The sequence below is a fragment of the Marmota marmota genome, unplaced genomic scaffold, assembly GCF_001458135.2.
Source record: "Marmota marmota marmota unplaced genomic scaffold, marMar, whole genome shotgun sequence".
In the NCBI taxonomy this organism is placed as follows: Eukaryota; Metazoa; Chordata; class Mammalia; order Rodentia; family Sciuridae; genus Marmota; species Marmota marmota.
Genome location: NW_025999990.1, coordinates 29,560,031 through 29,583,421, shown reverse-complemented (window position 1 = coordinate 29,583,421; position 23,391 = coordinate 29,560,031). Strand labels below are relative to the sequence as shown.

General features: G+C 44.5%; 1 protein-coding gene across 1 annotated transcript in view; it reads left to right on the top strand.

Annotated features, from left to right (window-relative positions):
• Fhod3 (formin homology 2 domain containing 3) overlaps positions 1 to 23,391 on the top strand; it is a 389,221-nt gene that overhangs the window by 134,010 nt on the left and 231,820 nt on the right. Inside the window, exons 3-4 of the mRNA XM_048806588.1 lie at positions 3,406 to 3,473; positions 8,086 to 8,191. Coding sequence (XP_048662545.1) covers positions 3,406 to 3,473; positions 8,086 to 8,191 — 174 coding nt within the window. The remainder of the gene's footprint in view (positions 1 to 3,405; positions 3,474 to 8,085; positions 8,192 to 23,391) is intronic.

Here is a 23,391-nt window from a genome sequence, read left to right as displayed (position 1 = left end):
TCTCTCTGCCCGGTGTCTGAAGAGTACATCACAGTTCAATTCCTGGTAGACAAGGAGCTCATTTCTTATGGCTGCTCCTGAAAAATCAACAGTTGTACACTCCATAGCTGATAGTTTCAAATGCAGGCTCGGGCATCTTGCCTCTGAATGTATCTCCTTTCAGTGTGGTGGATTTTGTATCTGCACAAGGAAAAAGGAAAGTCATCTTCTGCCCTGAGCAGAGGAGAGAATCCTAGGTCTTGGCCCAAGTTTTCCCTTGGAGTGCTTGGCTAATGTGTTTGATACTTGGTGATAGAAGAGTGTTTCGTAATTATCGATTTGACAAGCCTGGTGGCTTGATATTCTAGATGCATCTTTCACTCTACCACATACCTTCTCAAAGGTGATCTTGGTTCTTAACCTCCACATTCTCTACTGATTTAAAGTGGTTCTAATTCCCCCCCTGTTTTTTTTTTTTTTTTAATCAATGTTCTTCATTGTGCTTTTGGCTGAGCAGGGGGCACAGGACACCTTTGGCTGTGCTTTTCAGCACTGATGTTTGTGGGCCACACAGGGAGTTTCCCAATGACAAAGCAGGCATGGTCTCCATTGGCCTTTAATTTTTTGCCCTCTACTTTTTATAAATTAGCTTAGAGTATAATATACTAATTGCATCTATTAAAGGAACAGTGCTCACTTTAAAAGGCAAGAAACATGGAGAGGAAGGATGAGGGCACAGTTTCAAAGACTTCGGCAACGTTCAGACTAGAGCTCGCTACCAAATGTAGGCCACTAATTGCCCTTTACATAAAAGCTAATGTTCTGCAAATGATTGCAACCTGGGCAGGGTTAGTTTGAAAGGGGTAAAAGAATATATATTTTCCTTTCTTCACTTAGGGGCCAAGCCTGGACTGTGCTTAACTAACAATAGGGATGTAAAATTAGCTCCCTCTGGATCTCCTCAGCTGCTGGAATCCATACCACATCTTCCTTGGCACTCTGCAGGCATGAGTCTCATGAGTTGCTGGCCACTCCTCCAAGCACTCTCGAAATTTCAGGAGAAAAGCCACCCTTTACACTCCAGCCTGACCCCAGCCCTGCATTTCTGCTTTGAGTTTTAATATTATACTTCACAGTGACCAGGAAGGGACCCAGCTCTATCTTGCTTGCTCAGGTACCTTTTTGCCCTTATGCTCTGACTTTGAGCTCTCCTGCTGAGTCGGTGATAGCAACCATAGCTGTCCCACATTCTCCCCTGGTGGAGGCTTCACCGGCTTTGTTGGCGTGTATTTATGGCTGAGGAGGAGAAAGGAGAACCTCTGTAGGGTCAGAGAAGCTGGAGGTGAAGCTGTATTGCGTTGCTGCCCTCTTGATGGCTTAGGGTGGGCTCCAGACCCCTCTTGGTCTATTGTGTATGGTCTTGTTTTACACCGCCTGATTTTTCTTTGGGCAGTAGACACTTGGAATTCCTTCCCTTGGCACTCAGGCTGTTAGAACAATCTACACAGTGAACCAGGTATAGTTGGGGGAGAGAACCTTGCAAGCTCAGCTCCACTAAGCACAGGCAGAAGCCACACATGCATATGAATCTGCACACACGGACTTACAGACACATGAGAGCACAGCCCATAGAGGATGGCACTATATTGCAAACCTAGGGAGTGCCAAGGTAGTGATCCTCCTGTGTCGAGGAGGACTTACACCCATGTAACCCAGGACTGGGACTCGTGCCTGAATACACATAAACAGGCTGCTTCTAAAGGAGTGATTGGAGTTCAATAGGAAATGGGCCCAACAGTGTCCGTGAGCCCTTCACCCGCTAGACTTACTTGAAGGGGGGGAGGCCTGTACCAGCCGTGGTAACCATAGAATGCCTGGGGTCTTGAGCTCAATGTCACTCAGTGAAAGCTCCAGCCCATGCTTCCCATGGTGATGTCAGGCGGCAAGAAAGCCAGGACCTGAGCTATGAGAAGGAGTGCTTCTCCTTTAGGCCTGTAGGTTTCTCTGAGCCACATCAAAGGGTGCTCAGCAGCCACTTTTGTGGGCAGGAAGTCTGACATAGGGGAAAGGCTTGCTGGATCCTCCCCTGCCAGCAGGAATTGTACCTTCTGTAAAGGACAAATTACATGTCATTTATGAACATCCTTGGTCCCTAGTTCTTGCTAAGATTCTAGGTAAACTGGCGTCTCCTGAAATGTATGTTGAATAAGCAGAACAAGTTGGCATCTAGGCTTTTTTTGGTGCCACTGTTTAAAAAAATACCAATTTTTTGAGTTAGAATTAAGCACCGCGATTTCGTTTCCTACCATGGTGTTGGCTCTTTGTAGAGAGGGATTGTCTTGTCTTTTCAAAGATCAGTGCTCTAGAGTAATATTCGTTTCAGTGAATATTTAGTTATTTTTATTTCAACCATATTGAAGATGATTCCAGTATTGCTTTCATGTGATGAAGGGATAACATGCTTTTAAGAAAAGCTGACATTTGTTAAAATGACTTGCATAAGAAAGCTACAGGTTTGGAGTATTTTTGCAGATGACATCTTTGTAAAAATGGAATGGCACTAGCAGGACCAAGCGTGGCTCCTGCAATGTTAAGCAGACTCCATGCTCCCAAATGCCCTGCAGATACCAGTACTGAACTCTCCTATGTATCCTTAGCACCTTGTAGCATTACCCACTGGCCACCTAGTTATTGTGGCATACTTGTCTCTCTGAGTTATACAAGTCAGCCCAAGTCTTGAGCTAGGGAATTTGAAGGCCAGACTCGTCCTTCTACCTTGCTGTGGGCCGGGACCATCCTTAAACATGAGTCGGTGCCCGTGCCTGGGGAGGAGGTAAGGTTAGCTTCTAGAGGATCATTGCAAGACTACAGGGAGCGAGTTAGTCTATACAACCATCTCACAGCATTTGGGTCTTCTGTACTGCATGGGGAAGTGGGGCCCATAGGTGTGTTCAAGGCCACCAGCAGACCCAGGAAAGGGGAGGGCCTCTGAGGCTTTCTAAGCATAAATGAGGAAAGTATAGGATACAGGGGCTCTAAGGCCAGGAAGGAGTGAGGTAGAAGGATGCATTGTTTTGGCTACAGAGATTTTCTGGGTGTATGTGGCCATCAAGTGGAAATAGCTGTAAAACTGGAAAAGGGCCTATGACAAAGTGTTAAATAGTGATTTAGAGAAGGAAGCTGGGGGCCAAGAGTGCAAATCTGGGTGTATCTTGTTACACAACTCTCCTGTCTCCTCTCTGCCATTATTAGCAGAGTGTGTGAATCATTCTTTCTGGAGTGAGGGCTATATGTATGTGTATATATGGAATGGATGTGTCCGTTCCCTGTTCCATTTTGAGTAGAAATTGTTAACCTTCATAACCCCTTTGTATTTATGCCATCTGTTGAGTCACATGAATTAATTTACATTCTTCTTTATTTCAGAAAAACTGTACAACTCTTCTGGACGAGATTTAAGAAGGGCCCTTTTCTCCCTGAAGCAGATTTTTCAGGTAAAAAGAAAAAGGTACTTCAGGTCCTGTTTTGCTTTGCTTTGGGATTAGATCAAAGTTACTGTTCATTACCAAAAGAAAGGGCTCTTTAGATCACACTTACAAATCAGGTCAGAATATCCGTGAAGAATATTTTATAAAATCAAACATTTCAAATATAAAAAGTAAAGATAAAAATTATTGAATCATAATTTTGCCATATTTACTTCATCGAAAAAAAAATCTATATGAATATAATTGAAAATCTGTTCCCTAATACCAGCCTCCCCCAACTCCTGCCAAGATCCCCTCTCTGTTGAATGGTATTTATCGTGCACATGTATGTTTCCTTTTTCTTGGTAAATATTCAATGTGGTAACCTTGTGTTCACTTGATGTCCATTCTGTGCTGCCTGCTGCCTGCCCCAGTTTACTTATGGGTATAGGCATGATGGATGATGCAGCACTGGTCAAGTATTGCATTATATAAACGGAGCACAAGGTGGGTGGGTGGTTGATCTTTTGGCAGATGGTTAGTTTCCAGTGTTATCGTTACTACAGTGTTGTGAACATAGTCTCTTGCATGTGTGGAAGTCTCCATCTTGGGTTCCATCTTATCCCTTCCTCTCTCCCCTCTAGAGTCTGCAGTTGGGCCATACTTACTGTGTCTCCATAGGACCACACACTACTCTTCACTCCATCTTTCCAGCCTGCCTCTGTCTCCATTGCTCAGCTTCAACTTTCCCCCTGAGTATTGAGTTGTTGGTAGAATCACAGAAGCTAGCTACCAAAGGGATTTAAACATGTAGTTTCTGTACCTTTAGTGAAGACACCCCATGCCCCATGGACTGATTATAATAATTGAGGGTAATGGTGTAGGTATCATTGTGAGGGTGTGCGAAGCTTTAGAGTTCTTAAAAAAAAAAAAATTATGATTCTTCAGTTAAAACTTTCCTGAACTGAATGGGAAGTATCAGAATGAACCCATAGTATAGATTATCTAGAAGCATCTGTTTAAAAGAACTGAAAGCATAATCATAAAAAGCAATGAGATTGCAGGCTAAAACTGCAAGGAAGGAATGAGAGCGGCTTGGAGAAGTGGCTCATTCTTGGTGTGTGTAGGAAATGTTATAAACTTGGAACCTCTTACTGTACAGAGAGCGGAAGCTATCAGATGATACTAGGATTATTTCTAGAGGCACTGGGAAGCAAGTTACAGGGTCTCCTGCTGACTGGCTAGAGATGGGGCAATAGGCAGTGGGCCTAAACACATCAAATAGGTTTGAATTAATGAAGTTATAAGTACGCTAAAAATAACAACAAATTGTCAAAATGAGTATGCAAAAGATGTACTTATGAGAAAATGTTAATGAAGTAGCTCACTATTTTGAAAATAGGTGAAGATTTAGAATCTCAATTTTCTTTCCTTTTCATATGTGAACTTGAGGATAATCAGTAGTCAGGAGGAAGTCTCATTTGTAGCAGTATCCCAGCTAGTAAGGACTACAGTACTACAGATATAATTAAGCCACTAATGAATCAATGGATCTATGTATCAAGCATCAGGATTGCTGTCATGATAGAAATAGGATACAATCAGATATTATGTACCTCCTAAGAGGAAAAAATGCCCTGTGGTCAAGCCAAGATCCAACCCTGGATGTGATCATGCCTCTGTGTAGTAACCAACTTATAAATTATCCAGGACAGATGTATGCTAAATTTGTACCACAATGTTGTAATCAATAAAATCTAGATGGATCTCTCCAATGATTAAACTTCAAGGGGAAGAAAAAAAACCATGAATGTCAAAGCTGTTGCAGTTATATCAACTAATTATGTGTGGATCTTATTTGGATTCTAGGACAAACTGTCAAACAGTATTTATAAAAGAGCTGGAAATTTGGTTAATGACTAGATTAAAGTATTGTTAATGTGACTATATATTAAGAGTACCTAGAGTTTGGATATACATCATTTAATCTACAGTTTTGATATGTGACATCTGGACTTGATTTAGACTGACGGGAGAGACTGGGGGTGATGGGTGAAAGAGGGTTGGCATAAATTGGCACCTACGGTTGTGTATAAGTTATTTAAAATGAAGAGTTAATAAGCCCAACCAGGTTACTACAGAGTATATGTTGCTCGAATTCTCAAAGCTGCTGTTTCCGCTATTAAACATATTTCTGTGTGGCCTGGTTGGCAGTGTAGAGTTCAGGAAGGTGCTTGTTACCAGGAGTTGGGAGTGGACTTGAAGGCCACACAGGTGTGCACAAACGGCTCTTGGCCACAAAGCAGGTCACTGGGGATTAACTGGATTACACAGGCAGCAAGCTGTCTGGGGCTGAGATTGCCACCTTCTCTACCCTTAGGTCCATCTCCTGTTTGCTATGTGTGGAGATTCTTTTTGAAACTAGAATTTTTGAGCTTAAACAATCACGACCATTGATCATCTGAACTGAGTATTCCTCAAATGACCACAGGTTAATGCAGTTATAGAAGATTCCGAACTGCAGCCATTAATCACTGGTTAGTGCTAACATACATCCCATTTTAGTCTGACACCCGTGTTTAAAAAGTCATATTTATGCCTGTTTGGATATGTGTTCAAGACCTAGCACACTGCCAATTTGGAAGATTTTCTGTACATGTATTATCCATCAACTTGTCTCTAAGTGCCTTATCTACATGTGTGCATACATTTTAAAGTTCTGAATTACTTCTATAAACACTGTCTCGCCTGTCCAGTGTTTTTTCCGAGAGCCTTTGCCAGTCCGGCCTCTGCTATATTACTATTAGTGATTAGCTTGAGCCATTTCTTGAGCTTGTTCTCACTTTTTCACCGTGAAGTCATGTGTGAATCTAGTTTTAGTTAAAGTAATAAACATTTGTAACATGCTTGGAAAAAACCTGACTAGACATGAGCTCATCTAAATGTCCACTTTTCACATATGCTGGTGGAAAAGGATATGGATGGAGAGAGAATTATTTTTTATTTCCCTTCTACATATGAGTGTAAAGTAATTTTCCAAAAACTCATGACATTGTCCCATTTTCTTTCTTCCACAGTCATGATTATCTCAAAGTCTGAGTTAACACAGCTGTGTTTCATTACTTTCAGGGCGCAAGCATTGCTCACCCACCCTCCCCCCTAGAGCCAGCTCCGACCCTAGAGTGCTGTCATGGTTCCCAGGGTCCCTTTGCTGCATCTGCCCACACTTAGCTCAAGACCCCCATCCATCCTATTGAAAAAAAAGCATAGAAATCAAAGAAAAGGGCTACTTTCACGTGGGGACAGGAGAATTACACCAGTTCATCGAAATTATTTTCTGTTAGAGATAAACTGTGGTTGCTGACTATTCCTAGAACAACCATTTCATTATTCCATTAAGTGTTCTACTCTTTACATCACTGAGGTTTCTCATTTTTGCCCTGTTAAATCAAATAATGGATGTCCCAGCCTTATCCTAGATGTATTTGAGACGAGGCACACTGTTCAACTGAGGAGCTCCCAGTTTCAATGGAGAAAGCAGTGATGGAAAAACCAGTCTCATAGGGCTCCACTGAATTTGGTTGGTACCAAGAACTGTCAGGGTTTGGGGATTGGCCAAACGTGGTTAAATGGTCTTGGTCAAGCACTTTTTGCCACTCTCGAGTCTTAAACTATCTGATCTGTAAAGAGAATGTAGTATTAGAATAGTGATTCTCGAATGGGCGGCCCTGTAGGATTTAGCAGGCAATCTAATAGTAGAGCCTGGGTCCTACCCTGGAAATTCGGATCAAATCCATCTGCATAAGGTCCTACTTGCTAATCCCTTTAAAGTTCCCTAGATGATCCTAATGTGAAGGAGTCAGGGATGAGACCCATCGGAGCCTCCAAGTCACCCAGAGGGCTCCTTAAACACAACAGGCTGGGTTTGGGTGGGGCCAAGACATTTGCATTTCTAACAAGTTCCTAGGTGAGTCTTGCTGCCTTCTCTGTGGGTCTGTGTCCTTTGGGAACCACTGAATTAGGTCACCTATGTTCTTTCCATGTCCTGCCTTCCACTGACCCAGACCACCCTGGCTCTTTGAGGGGTGGTGTGGCTAGTCCTGAGCTCAGCTTCCTTCCTTGGCCTGCTAGCAGCACAATACAGAAGGCTGAAGAAATGGGTTCTCAGAGAGCATTTGCAAGTCTCATTGTAACTACTGTCCCGTGACTGTCATAACACAGAAGTGGCTTTGAGTCCTTAACTTGATGGTCTATGCTATAATAGAATGTTTCCTATAGTAAAAATCCAGCCAACCTTCATGTGGCCAATTCCTGTGACCTGTGGGGGAGGGTGGCATAAATCCTGGTAATTTTTGAAGAATGAAAAACAGTCCTACTACTATTTCGGATAGGGAAGGAATTCATTTGTTCTTTCCTTATTAGATTGCCCAGAAGGCAATAACTGATCTTCACCAAGTGACAATGTGAAGGCTGTAAAATTCCTTGGCAAGAGTTAAGATGCTTCATTTGAATAGAGCAGAACAATCCTTAGGGGTCATTCTGGCTTCAAAGGCTTGTACTTAGTTTGAACAGTGCAGCCTGGATGAAAGATGGGTGGGGGACTATATTTGAAGTTTAAAAAATTTTTCTTTCCTGTCAGGATGACAAGGATTTGGTGCATGAATTTGTCGTGGCTGAAGGTCTGACGTGTTTGATCAAGGTGGGAGCTGAGGCGGATCAGAACTATCAGAACTACATCCTGAGGGGTAAGTCCCCCCTGCACGGGAGGCCAGCGTTCTTCCCCAGGAACTTACACTGAGAGCTTTTTAAAAGATTCGGACTCTGGAGTGTGGTGGTAAAGATTCCTTTTGGCAGAAGATGGCATCTTCATAGGCTTGTAGCAGCTCCTAGTAACTAGTGATGGAGTTTATTTTACTCCCTTGCCCATGGAGCCTCCTCCAGGTTATGAATAACCTACAAATGACCTCAGAGTAAGTGGGCTTGGTAGAGTCTGCATTTTAGCAGAATGCCACCCAAACCAAAGAGGATGACTTTTTATTTCTTGAAGGAAAATCTTTTCTCCAACTTGAGTTATTACCTGGGGCTCTTGTGAGGGCACACACCCCTCATCACATCCTCCTGTTTCTAGCTGGAAAGGTCTGAGGCGTGGGAACTTGCGTTGTTGCCAGGTTTTTCTCACGAATAAAAGGCTCACGGGTCACTCCAGTTGAACTGGGCTAACTTGGCTGGGCAAAATAACCACACAAGAGACACAAATACCTTTTTCTTTGGGGTCGCTGTGATGGCTCATCTGACCTTCAGGGTCCACAGGAAGAGCGAGAGCATGTGCTGACCCTTTTTATTGAGAAGCCATTCAAATGAGGCAAGGGGTCAGGTTTCAGGGGGCTGTGTCTATCTTCATGATGTCCACTGTCAGCAGTTTGACTGACACCTGGGTAGGCCACACCCAAGGGCACAGTAAAAGAAGGGGACACACACAAGGCACTTCCATGGAAGATTCTATCCTAAACAGGGCAAGGGGTTATATTACAAAGGAATAAGTGAGCATAGCTCCACCCGTGGGGCTGTAGCAAGACACACCCATGCACGAGACACCGAACCTCCAACCTAAGAAGGGTGGGGAAACTCTGCCACATTCCTGAAACTGAGCACCTCAGTACCCAGCCGGGGAGTGTGACTCAGTCATGTGTAAGGTTGGTCTCCCACACTTGTAAAGAGGGATCAAAATGCTGCCTCCAGAATCACATGTATAAGGCAGCACCTGGGTGGCAATCAAAGCATGGATTCCTATTGTGCTAAGAGTTGATGGTCTTTTATAGGGTGGTGATTTTCTTTTTTTTCACCTTCATCGGACTACTGTTTGATTCTTTAAGAAAAACAAACTGGGTAGATAGGGCAGGAATGATTAAGTTGCACCCTGGGAACTTGCTGCTGTGAATAGTTTGGACCTACAGGAGGAGAAAATTCCTATAGATCAATATTATCTCCATTTGATAGTTGGGGGGGAACCCTCAAAGTAGTATTTTGCCTAATAAAGTCACTTCCCCTGGGGTGTACAGCCAAGCAGTGGCTGTGCCCAGGCATTGGGACACTTCAAGACTGTTGTGGTTTTGCTCCCTGTCAGCCTGTGCCTGTGACCTCACAAACTGCATGTTTGTGTTCACGTTAAAAAACAAAAAAACTCAAAACGTTTTCCTTGGGTGAGGAGGAAAAACCAGAGATGTAACTTAACATCATCTAACCGTGGTTGAGTCGGGCAGGCAGCATGACTGTCATTTCACTATTGTGTTTCTATCCGAGTTAAGATGTTTCATTTGAATAAAGAACAATCCTTAGGGGTCATTCTGGCTTCAAAGTCTTGGACTTAGTTGGAACAGTGCAGCCTGGATGAAATCTGGGTTCGGCATTGCTGTCTAGTCTAGTAGAGTTTGTCTTCCCTCAATTCATGGAAAATCATTGCCTTAGAAGGGAGATCCCAAGGGCTTGTTTAACATGGATTTTTCAAGTTGGTGTTAATTGCTTTCCTGGGCTTGGATAAATGCTGGGTGAAGGAGAGTGTATCTTCAGACACTAGTTCTGCACTCTTGAGTTGTGTGTTCATGGCAGAGTCTGTGAGGCTGGGGACTTGGCTCCTTATGCCATCTTCTGCCTTTTCCTGAACTTACAAGTCCTTAGTTTTAAGTTTTTCATGGGAGGTGCCTTATTGATGAGTTTTATGATCCCTATCCTTCATACAATGTAAGCACTTACATAGAAACTGTAGTGGTACAGGTAGACCAGTTAACCACAAACCGCCCTGCTGTGTTGTATCCAAAGGCAGCTGTCTTCCTGTGTGGAGTCAGGACAGGCCTGGATTCTCATTGTCTTATTTCTATGCAGGCTGGTCCAATACCTAGAAAAGGGGAAGCCATAGAAATGAGGATGACTTCCCCTAGTTGATTTTTATTGCTTGTAAGATAGACAGTCACAAATCAAGCCATATGACAGGAAATATACCTAAAATCATCTCACTCTGAATAGTGGGTTCAAACCGACAGTATCTTTTTGTTAAAGTATGCATCATTTTAACTTTACCCCCCCACCCCCCAAAAAAAAGTCATCCCAACAGATGCACCTCTATGGAAGTAGCATGGTAACTACCCACAAGTTTCTTTATTCCTCAGTTCCTCATCAAGAGCGTAAGTGTACTTGTCTACAAAGTGGTCGTCTGTATAAACATCTATATCCAATTCTGGGCGAGGGACTTGGTGTTATCACTGTGGTCGATCCCTTTTATCAGAACTCTCCCCAATGTCCCATAGATTAGAAATGGATCACATGACCACCTGAGTTAGAAGGGAGGTGGGCAAAGAGTTTTGGCTTCTTGGACTCAACAGAAGAGGCAGAGAGAAAGGCTGCATTTGACCTATTATTGGTCTTTGCCACACAGTTGGAACCCTTCCTAGTCAGCAGCAGGAAGAGCCTCTTCACAACTTTATAATGCTGAAAGAATGTCATAAGGGAGCAGACTAAGCTCAGTAGCTGCATGAGGGAGCAGGCTAAGCTCAGTGGCTGCATGAGGTCCCAGATGGCAGAATGGGTGGACTATGATACGCAGCAACAAAAGATGGTGTTGGCACAGGGAGCTTCAGTGCAGCTGCCTACCTGAGTACATGCTGATCATGATGCTCACAGCAGTCTATCAACCTGCAGTTTTCTGGTGCACATAGGTGCCAAATGCAGTTTACTGAATGTTGAAGTATGAGAATGACCACTCATGACCCCGTGAGAACCATCTGCTGCTTCTTTGTCCACTTAGAAAATGTGAGTGAGGCAAGATCCTCGCTGCAGATAGCAATTCCTAAGATGTTGAGGAAGTCCCGTGTTTGCATCGTCACCACCAGAGCCTCATCTTCCAGTAGTAGCCATGTATGGGAGACCAGAGAGCTCGTCACATTACCTGAAAAGCAAGTGAGTGCTTATGCCATCCGGTCACTGCAAGACAACGTGCTTTCCCACAAGGTGCTTTGGCAAGCTTGTTCCATGTTCTCTGAGTCTTAGATGACTCGGGTAACCAAGACATTGTGCTAACCATCAGCACATTTTGATGTATCTGGTTGAACTGTGTGCCAGCAAACGTACTTTCTGGAGCATGGACAGGTTTCTTGGTGTGACTTCCTTTTAATACAGGGAGATAATCGTTTATTTTCATCCACATGCTGAGTCACCTCTTTGACTCTGAAGAACTCATGCAGGCTTTTTTGAGGTTGTGCTCAGCTGCTGACAGCCTCCAGGCCTGTATAATCGAAAACAACCCTTGAACTGTTTGTATGTGCTGGGCCATGCTGCAACCATATTACACTGGGTGAGGAACAGGGAGGCCAAGTGCAGATCAAGAGACAGACTTGAAAAGGGTTTTACAATTTGGCTACTTGGAGCTCTTGGGGAAAACACTTAGGCCACTTGGAAGGTGCAGGGGTGGGTCTTGAGATGGGTGATGAGGGGACCGTGGGCCTGCACCTTCACTGTGGTTTCTGAGAAGGAACAGATGAGGAAGGGAAAGTAGGCTAGTAGAATTGGATAGTTTGAATAACTACAGTTGGGCAGAGAGTAAAGGGAGTGATCAAGGCTGGTGTAGGGTGACCTGGGCTGTGATATTCTGACATGGCTAGTGGCTGGGGGTTTGGACTTCATGGGCTGCTTAGGAAGGGGGAAACTGACCTCCAGCCAGGCCCTCAAAGCTGGGTCAAGACAGCCTTTCAAAAATGCTGCAAATGGTAGGGTGCGTCCATTGGCCAAGTGCCTTGGAGAGGCATGTCCTCAGTGGAGTCGCGCTGAATGACCACATGTGGCTCCTGCAGACTTGAAGGAAAGACAGGGCTAGCACAGCTCACGTATCTGATAGAACATTTCTGGTTTCTTTATTTTTGTGCTCAGCCCTCTTTTAGCTCTTTTCTTCATGAAAGCCCAGGAATCATTGCTTTCAGTTGAACGTGTATCCGAGAGGTAAAGATAGGTTTGAGTTACAGGGCCGCCAAGTGCTCTCCACAAATGTGAGCAGGCTGCCGGGAAGAGGCCTTAACTGCACAACACGGAGGAATAATATTTATCTGACTTATTATTCTTGGATGGGAGTAGCTAGTGATCTAAAGTCTTTCAGGATAGCCAGTATTTAATATAAATGTACTGTGGAATTCTGTACTGAGTAATCCTTATATAAAGGAGGACCTAGAGTGGTATATTCCTGGGAACTTCCCGCAAGCATTGCTGAGCCCCTGCTATGGACCATGTGCCACATCAGGCCTGAAGCCAAGAGCCAACTCTGCCCCCGGATACTTGCCTCTTATGTTGTCACATGTCTTATATGTATAGAAACTGCATATCTGTGGCATACTCTGAAGGAGGAAAGAGAAAGCAATAAACCTAGCTGCCCTTTCTGGTTGTATCTCAGGGAAGCTGCTTCTGATGGGCAGTTGCGTACGGAGACATTAGATAGGGTTACTTCACTCAAAGCAAAATGCCAATTAACCAGAAAATATTTCAGTCTTTATCAATTATTTTTAAAGCTAGATAAGATCTTAAAACTCAACTTTACATTTTTCTAGAAGGAAAAGTTGGAGCTGTTTTTCCCCCCTTGCCCTCGTGTATTAGTTTTAAGGGGTATTGACTTGTAAAAACTAGGAGATATGACATGTTAAAATCTAGAGTTGCCCTTGTTTTCTTTTTGAAACTGGAATCAAATTAACTATTCCACTGTTGGGCAAGATATTTAGAGGTTTTCCTACTAGGGCATCCTCTGACTGCAATCAGGATGCTTGGTTGGATGGTGTTTGGTCTCTACATTATTAGAAGAAAAATTAGTATAAAAGCCGTTTGATATCAGAACAGATGGACACAGAATGATTCGGTGGTGATTAAGCCAATTTCCTCTGTCCCAGAAAAATAAGTGGAAAGTTTGTATTTGGAGTTTCAGAGCAAAGTGGGTATTGAAACTAAAGGGTATTAGATGACCCCACAGTGAGGGAATGAGCCCAGAGTGTATGCTGCTCATTGCCTGAGCCAAGGTTAGATCCTCGGTTACTGATTTCTATCAAATGGCCCAGTCTGACTCTCCTCATTCCTCCTAAACCTGTGCCATACCCCACTCTATGGCTTGGAGGAATCCCTTCTGCCTCTTGCAGGGGCCGGGTTTCTGCTCTTGGTCAGGACTTCAGGGGTTAATCACTGCAGCTGCGTGCCTCAGCTGTGTTCTGGATGTCACAACTGGACAAGTCCCAGTGGCATCCCCAGCACCAGGTGGATGGAGGCCAGTGTCAAGGATAGTCCTTCCTTGCTTGATGACCCTCTCGTTGCTGAGTCAGTGTGATGGTGACTAGTCTCAGCATGGGATCATGTTAGCTGTCACAGACTGGCTGCCTATGGGGTCAAATTGGACCTGCAGGTATTTTTTGATCTATGTAGTATGTTCAAAAAGCTCAAATTTTCCAAACATAAGTTAGACTTGACATAAAAACATGGGTCTCAAGCTTTTCTTGAACTCAAAGTCCAAGCCAACATAGTGCTCATTGTGGCATGACCACAGATAGTTGGAGTTAGAAGAGGCTGCTCCCTGTGCATGGTGCACATGGAAATGGGTTGCCACAGTCCCTACTGCTCCCTAATGTGTCATCCCTAGCAAATGTGAGGCACTGGGTTTGATGCTCAGCAGCCCATATAAATCTCCATCAACAACTTGGGGTGGGGGTAGAGATACAGACCTGGGCAGAGGGAAGATGTGAAGATACAGGGAGAAGACTGTCCTCTACCAGCCAGGGAGAGGAAACCAATCCTGTTCATTCTTCTGTCATGGGTTTTCCAACACCTAGAACTTGAGGAAATGAATTTCTGTTGCTTAAGCCTTCCTGTTCGTGGTGTTTGTTACTGCTGCCTGCGCTGACTAATCCATCCTCTTGGCATAACATTCTCTGGGAATTATTCAGGCAGAAGTCCTAGGAATGGAGCTGCATATGTTTCCTGATTTAAGGCTGAATAATTGCTCTTCAGACTGGCTGAGCGAAATTATCTTCCCACCAGTGCCCCTTGTTTCTGCTCATTTACCTGATGCCGGGGTGGGTATCATTCTTAGTCATCTGTGTCCTTCCTTGGTGATGACACATTTTTGTCAATGAACTTGTCATTTTTAAAAAGTAATTTTAGTTGTCATTGTGCTAAATTTGTCAATTGACATGGGAAGAATTGACATCTTTACCCAGGATCCTAAACTACTGTTTCCATGTACTTCCGATGCCTTTTCGGTGCCGTCTGTTTCTTTTGGTGTAGAATTTCATGCCTCTTCTCCCTCCACGGTGATGGTCTTTCCTATTTCTCATTTTTGAATTGGGCTGGATGCTTACCACACAATGAAGCAAGAGGACTCTTTTGGGTCCTTCTGCTGTTTGCTTGTTCTATCCACTCAGTTTGGAGTTCCCCTCCTCCAAAGCCACCTCCTTCCTTTCCTTGAGATCATTTGCCTCAATCAGGGAGCACTGTGACTTGGGGCTGGGAGTCCTTGGTTGTAGCAATCACGCAGGAAAGACAAAGGCTCACGTGAGAAGTACTCCCTCCCAGAGCCAGTGGCATGTGCCCTGTGTTCCCAGGTTTAAAACTCCCTGCTTTTCATGATTACATTGGTAGTGTGTCTGGCAAAGACTTCTCTGTTGGTTCTTGCCTCACAGCTGCAGGTAGGGCCTGGGAGGATGGAGAGACCAGGCCATTCACAGCCGAAGGGTGTGGTCTCTGTCTTGTTTACTCCTTTACTGGAGTAGCCAGAGCCAGTTTTTGGTGTCTGCTCTTTTGTCCTGGAGTGTCTGCCCTCAATGGCCTGCAGCTAGGGATGCAGCTTCCAGGTAGAACCAGCCACATGCCGAGTTTGGTCAGGCCAGGGAAGCCATAGCCTGCACTACATGCCTTTCTGGTGCCGCTGTTGTGGGTGTGTGGTGATAGAAATGTTTCCCCAGAGTCCTCTGAGGGTCCCATCTGGAACCTCATCAGTGTTCCTGGTGTGCCCTGCAGCAGGCCTGCATCCTCCTGAGAAACTGAGACTGTCAGCACCTATTCTTGGGTCCCCTCTATTCCAACCCATCTAAGGGCCAAAACATGGACTCAAACTGGGATGGTTCACAGCTTTCCCACCCAGATCAAGGGATACTCCTGGGTGCTTACCTGATATTGCTGCATCACTTCCTATAGCAATGCATCCTCTGGGAAAGGTACTAGATAATATCCTCATTGTACCTTCTGGACCAGCTGCAGTCCTTGGTGCATCTGGATGGGCCTGTTTGGGTCAGTGGTATGCAGTCATTATACCATTAGTTTTAGGTCTCCTGAGATTTCCTCTGCATTTGTGCTTCTCTGGTCATTTGGGTCAATTTGCAGGAGGGCATTTAGAAGCCTCCTTGTTTCCCCATTTTTTTTTTTCCTGGGAATGCCGAGTTGGCTGAGTTATCACTGCTCAAGGTCTGTCCTAACATTCTGCCAGCCCTCAGCACTCTGTGCAGGAACGAGGTGCAGGTGGTCAGGGGAGATTCTGCCAGAGGAAGAAGGAAAGGGCAGAGTCGGGTCCTGACCTTTGACAGGACCAGATGCCCTTCATTTCCCATTCTTGAGGCAGAAAAGGCATATAACAGAAGAGGCACGTGTCAAATGGGCCCCTGAGCTGCACCACGTTGTTAACAGCAAGTGGTATTTGCTGCCAGTTTCTGACTGGAGGTAGGCACGTTTAATTAAGATGGTTTTTGTGTTCCAAAGTACTCCTATAATTAGCAGATGCTCATATCTGGGCAATCTGAGTTTATGCTTAGGAAGACTTTTGTTTCAAGTGTTAATTTTTTAAGCAGAAAGTTACTGAATATTGTTAAATGCAGCAAGCATTAAGTGATGACAAATAACCTACTGGATCAGTCTTCATTAAAAAAAAAAAAAATGCATAGCTGGAGGTACCTGGAGAACTCTACCTCCAACCTGCAGCATCATTAGACTGAATCATATGAGCTTGCAGACCAGACATTTTCCTAGTTTTTACCTAGAGAAATGGCAAGGTGAGATTTTAACTTGGTTGAATTTCACTGTGCATTCCAAATACAACCACATCTCTGTGGAAAGTTGGGCTAGTTTTAAGGGCCCTACACAAATCCTTTTCACTCCTGTGCAATGGGCCTCTGAGTGCTTCAGCTGAAAGAACCATTCCTGTCTATTTTGGCCAGAGATATCTCCAGAATTGGTCTCTTACAGAATCTCCATCTTCCTTTTATCAGAGATGAGGGAGAAAGACGAGCAGAGTTATTTGGCTGTTCCTATACACAGTGTGGTATTTTCCAGGACCAGAACTCTGTGTGTTCATCAAGAATTTTTCCACTTTACTCGGACCAAAGATGTGTCTCTGCACTGTGTCCTTTGCTTGATCAGTAGGCTTTTCCTGAGGAACTGCTGGCTAGGTGTACCTTGAAGCATAATCATTGCTTCCTTGGCTGTAACTTTATCTCACATGTGGTCTTCTTTTATAGGGCTTCGGCTTAGAAATCCAGGCTTATGATAGAACAGAATGTCTTTAGCAAAATTGAAACTATTTTCTTAGCTAGGATTTGCTGGGAGGAAAACAGTGGGTATGTTCATAGAGTCCTTCATTTTGGTCTAAAGGGCTCTTGGTGGACTGCATCAGCCTCCTGGCAGGGAACCACTCTTCCTGATATTGTCTTCTCCTGCCACTGATGTCCCACAGCCTAGATGATACTGACTCCAGCCCTGTTGACTCATCCATGTCCTGGGTCTCTGCATCCCCAGTTCACCATGTCCAAACCTGAAGCCAATATTGTCACACCCTAGTCGGCTCCCTGAAACTTGGTTTATCTCAAAGAGCACAGTCATCCATCACATTGAAGCCGGCCACCTGGGGGCCATCCCTACCCCTTTTTACCACTCACCTTGTGTAATTGTAAACGATCAAATCCAGAGTTCTCTACCCTTCCTTCCAAGTCTTTTCATCTCTTGATTCCCAGAAGGGCTTTTGAGTTTAGAACACCATTTGTTCCTTTCTAACCTTCTACCAGCCTCTGACTCATCTGTTGGCTTTCAGTCCTGTTTTACTTTGGTCCACTTTGTGTCCTGTTGGATGCGTTGACCTTCTGCATTGCTGATCTGTTCTCTATAGTTTAAATCATTTGGTTTTTCTCATCCTCAGGGTGAAGCCCTGGCCCTTCCATGTGGGTAGGGCCACCTGCATCCTGACCTGGTGTCTGTGGGCCACTAGAGACCAGTCTATTGGAGCCACTGGAAGACTGTACCTGCTGTCCCCGGGAAGGGTTCTGTTTTCTCCTGCAGCCTGTGAGGTTCTTGAACACCCTCTTTACCTGGTTCACATGTTGTATTGTGTTTTTCTCGTTACCAAATTTGGCTCAGTGTCTCGGAGATTTTAGAACATGGTTAGCTGGCTTCACTGCTTTGGAGCTAAGATGAGGCAGAACATCAGGGCTGAAAGGTGTAGCAGAGGAAAGCTGCTCAGCTCACGGAAGCCAGGAAGCCCAGAGAAGAGGACCAAGGACGAGATAGTCCTCAAGAGCACACCCCCAGTGACCTCCTTCCTCTAACGATGTCCATTCTGTGTACGGTTTCCACCACCTCCTGGTAGTCCAGACACCAATGGATTAACCCACTGAGGTCAGAGCCCTTATGATCTAATCACTTCTCTAAAGCCCCATTTCTGGATATTGCTGCATTGGGGACCAAGCCTTCAACACATGAGCCTTTGGAGGGATGTTCTGGATCCAAACAGTGATACATTTTCTTTCCATGCTATTTATCCTCTAAGGTAGGGCTCAGATGTGACACTCCCCAGGAGACCTTTCTTGACCCAGTGTATTGGCCCTCTGGGCATAGTCTGCTCTTCCCACTTACCTCACTGGTGAAACACATTTGAACATACACCAAGGGTCACGGACCCTCGGTTAATTTCTTATACCATATTTGCTGTTGTCAGGTTTCATCTTTGCTCTATAATGTTCTTGAGGCCAGAAACATCCTAGGATGTGGTGAAAACTGGCTGAATGGGGTAACAAGTAAACAAGAGTGTCTGAGGAAGCTGCTGATCTGTACTGATAATTTGAGAGCACCAGAATGTGTTCATTTGGAGCTTTAGCCTACCCGGTCTTGTTTCTAAAACTCTGTGGCAGAGTTTTTGTTTTCTTAGCTAAAAATGCCAAATTATTGAATTTTCTTTTTGTTAACTTTTGCTAGTTTAAGATATATACCATTGGGTTCTGCTAGATTTAAAGGTCACGTATTCTGTATATAAAATACACGCACACATGGATTTTACTGTGTAATCTGTTCCTTATGGAGAAGCATTATTTACCTGCCTCAGAGACAGATGGAGCAGGAGTTCCTTTGTGGCAGGAAACACAAAGGGGCTGTTGTACAAACAAAGCCCCAGCACCAGCCTGCTCCTTAGTGCCTCATAGATAATCAACAGATAGTGGGTGACAAATGTTGAAGGAGCAGGAGGGGAGTTCCTGGAGCCATGCATGAAGCTATGTCTTGGTTTTGTTCTGGAGTTCACTGAATGATTGTGGGTAAATACAAAAGTTCTTCCAACAACTATGCAGGCCTTGCTCGGAAGACGTGTAATTGGGAGATAGGGGTTGCATGAAAAATAATCAAGTAATATATAGGGTTTTTATTTGCTTTGGTTTTCAGTATCATTGTTATCTTGTTATCCTGTGCTTTCGTCACCTACCCCCAGCTTTTTAACGCTGAAATCTCCCAAAGTCGGGGAGAGTTGACCTTGATCCACTTCTGGAGCCAGTTCACATAGGGAAGAGTCCTTCATAGCCTCCCAGCTACAGAGTAATTTATGCCACCGCTGGGCCCCCTGATTATCCCGAAATTGCTCTACTTTTTCTTCTGAGGAACCCCATTCGTGGGGCTGGGCTTGAGCCTGCGAGTGGTCAACTGGAGGATGAGTTTAGATGCAGTTAGCTAAGGAAGGGGGGATGGTTTTGGAGGAAGTGACAAAATTGTTGGTTTTCAAAGGTGGATTTGGAGCAATAAATATAAGTTATAAGAAAGTGGGTTTTGACTGAAGGCAAGCTCCAAGAACCAAGTTGGAAAAATTAGTTGACCTCCCTTGCCAACATAAACTGATCAGTAGCGCCTTTCTGGAGCGGTCTGTTGAGGATTCTGAAGCCACATCCAGCATCAGCAGGAGTGAGCGCCACAGCTGATTAGTGATGTCTGTCAACAGCTCATGAGGTGGGAGAGGGGGCAGGAAGACTGTATATGGCATTTGGTTATTTTAGAGAATACAAGGCATTTTCCAAATGTTTTGAGTTGATTTCAAACAGGAGTGTGGCCAATAGTTTTTCCAATCACAGATAACACTGCTTTGGATTGGAGATCCTTCAGCAGAGATTAGATGACGGGTTAGGGCTGCTGGTTTGGGGTCAGGGGCTACTGGATGACTTCTCAGATCCTTTCCATGTCTGTGATCCTGTGGTTCCAAGTAAAATATGAGAAGCAGAAGTGATGACAGCAGAGCTATTTGGTCCTCTGTCGTTCTCATACTTACTTGATGTAGGATCCCTAAACTGTTAACAAAAGTATATGGTCCCATTGTCACTTCAAAAAAAGTAATTGGCTCAATTTAAACATAGAGCCTAGCCAGGTCACTGTTTAGAAACAAACAAAAAACTTCCTTTGGTTCATGCTGATCTACAGGCTCTGGAAGGGTTAGTAGAGTGCAGTTTCTATGCAGGAATTTACATATGTATAGTGAGGCCAGATGCACAGCAGACAGTAGTGGGTTTGCAGCTTCAGAGCCTGAGAACTGGGATCCAAGAAGGCTTGCAGAAATATCAGGAGTTTGGACTAATTGGTCAAATCAATCAAGTTGGACGAAAAAGCCAGTAGTACTCCTGAGTACCCCAGGTAGGGCCACCCTCACTTCCTTCCCATCTTCCTCTGTATCCACAGACGTTCCCAGCAAGGTCCATAAATTTTGTGCCCTGTGTGTATCTTATTGGTCCCACTTGTCTTCCTATATTCTTTCCCCAGTTCCTCTTTGGAAGTGTATGTAATCATCACCCTCCCCTGAATTCTAGGGTTTTTTGGGGTCAATTCCCACCCTCCCCCTCTATGGTTGGGGCCTCAAAATTGAATTCACTTATTCGTGTTATTAGATCACTTCATGTAACTTGGTAATGTGGGGGTTCAACAAAAGATAGCAGAGAACACAAACTAATGAATAGTCACGTGATGAAAGCCCAGAATGAGGTATTAAGGAGAGTGAGCCTAGAATATTGTAGAGAAAGTAGCTTAAATACTGTCATTGGAATTCTAAGATGGTCCAGAATGTTCCTCAAATTGGTATACACCAGGCATAATCCTCTCCCCTTGAGTGCAGGCCAGACCTGTGAGTATCATGGAATCATGATCACGTTACATTATATAGCAAAGGTAATTTGCAGATGTGATTAAGTTTCCAAATTTTTTGAGTCATGATTATCTTGTATAGAATGGGCCGAGTAGATGGGACCTTAAAAGAAGGTCCAAGAATCAGACTGTCTTCTGCTGACCTTGAAGAAGCAAGCCACCATTAGTTGTACAGCTGCAAGGAAATGGATTCTGCCAATAACCACAAGAGCTTGGAAGAGGACCCCAAGCCTCAGAGGGGACCACAGCCCCAGCTGACATCTCGGTTGCAGCCTTGTGAGACCCTGAGCAGAATGCCTGGTTAAGCTGTGCCTGGCCTCCTGCCCCATGGAAACTGAGATGATAAATGCATGATGTTTTAAGCTACGTTTGTGGCAATTTGTAATACAAAGTTAGAAAAACGAATATAGTGAGAAAGAATCACAGCACCATCTGGACTAGCTAAAATTCATACAAAATTTCTATGCTGTCTCAGAAGAGACAGGGCTTTTGGGGAGGGTATAGGTGAAGGTTTCATAGGACAGCAACTTTTATTTCTTCCTTGGCTTTTCGGGCAACTTGATAGCATCCATTCAAACTGGACTCCTCTCTTTACTGTGCCTCTTCTTCCATGGTCATCTCATACCACCTGGGCAGGCCCTCATGCAAAGGAAACGGGCTCATGTGAGTCTCAGTGGTTGCTGATGTTCATGCCCATTCAGATAAAGGATGCTGACACAGATGAGCAACTAACGGGGAAGACAATTCAGAAAATTCAAAAACTGACTAAACTGTCAGTGTTGAACAAGCACAGCTGCTGTGTAAATATGGGGCTATTTCAGGAAGAGAGATCTTGGGTGATCCCGCCTGTGAAGACACAGGACTGGGGCCCTTCTGCAGAGGTGGTCTTGCCTCGTCTTTGTTTGCATCCCCCATTCTGCATGCCCTGTGCAGAAGTCTGCAGTGGAGGCAGAGGGGCTCAGGCCAAAGCCCCTCACCACAAGGAACTTGGCGAGTGGCTTAGGACAGGAGCCATCTAGCAAGGATGGATATACGTGGAAACACTGTTAAGTTTTGGATGAGAATCCTGAAAGTCGTCCCTTTCCCCTCGTCTCAACTTTGCTTGCATCAGCAGTATGTTTCCAAAGGTAGTTGATAAATCTTAAGTAGTTCAGTCCTATATCATTCCTTTCAAAGACACAGGAAACAGTTACTCAGTTATTCTTTGCTTAGTCGTTCAAGATGTTTGCTTTTCATAATTCAGCTTTTCATTTTTTATAGTCAGCTTAACGTATCATGTTTCATGGGAATTTTGTAAAACATGAAGTGTACTTGAGTCAAATGCTCATTCTCGTGTAGACAAAAGCAAAAGGTTTCCAGTAGCTATCGGGCTAGAAAATAAAGGAAATGTGGAATGTGATGGTTTTGTTTCTGAATTCTGTGTGGATTTCAAAGTCTGTACATCAGTTGAAGTCCTAATGTGGAAGATGCTTAGAACAAAGAATGACTAAAGGTTTTGTAACTTAGTTAAAATATTAGCTTTTTAGACCTAGTAAGAAGCCCTTTCTGTTCCCCATCTGCTTGGGCTAGCACATTCTTTATGAAGCCTGTGTCTGGATGTTGTGGCTCCACAAACAGTGGCCAACCAACTGCTCTTTCCAGTGCCTAGTGGGAAGATGTTGGAACCATTGTCCAGGCTCTGGCTCCTCTGACCCTCCTTTATGGAGCTGTGCCTGGAGCAGGTGTTAAATTGTAAGATTTTTGCTGCTGTACATACTAAGCCACAGAAGAGAGGCATCTCATCTGAGTCATCTAAATTAGGTTTTCTGACTTTGCACTGAGAAAGGACTTCTCAAAGAACTGAGAAGCTTCCTTGTGCCCTCTGAGTGTCCTCCAAGCTGCCAAGTCATGAGGGACAATAGCAGGGCAACCTTCCCCTTAACCTGAGGAGCCTCTTGATGAAACAACTGGTTGTTTTCTTCACTCTGGTGGTCTTACCAGGAAACAAAACCTGATTGCAGGACACTGCAGGGAGAAATGGTTTTGTGCTGTTGGCTTCTCATGTGGCTGACAAAGGTGGTGGGTGGAGAGGAGCTTCTCGATCCCACTGCTTGTGTCAGCTTCTGGGTATGAGATACTGAATGCAGTGGCAGCTCTTGCATACTGAATGCAGTGGCAGCTTTGGGAGCACCATTTGACAACAGAATGTTAGAGCAGCCATGGGGCATGCTCACTAGCTTGGCAGTGTAGCGGAAGTGAGAAGGTATCTGAACCACTCCATAGGACAGTCTCCACTATGGCTCTGGGTTGGGGTCTACACGAGGCCAAGCTGTGTGGGGGTGTCAGAATCTTCAGTGTGCTCCATCTCTGCTGGTGCTGACCCTTCTGCCACCTTAGCTTACTATAGGCGGTCTCTCCATCTTTCGTGGCTCCTTTTCTGGGGAGTTCTTCCAAAGAATACTCCCAGCATGTGACCTTCCTATCTCACAGTATTTGTAACTATTTGTCCCTGCTCTCCTCCCTGATG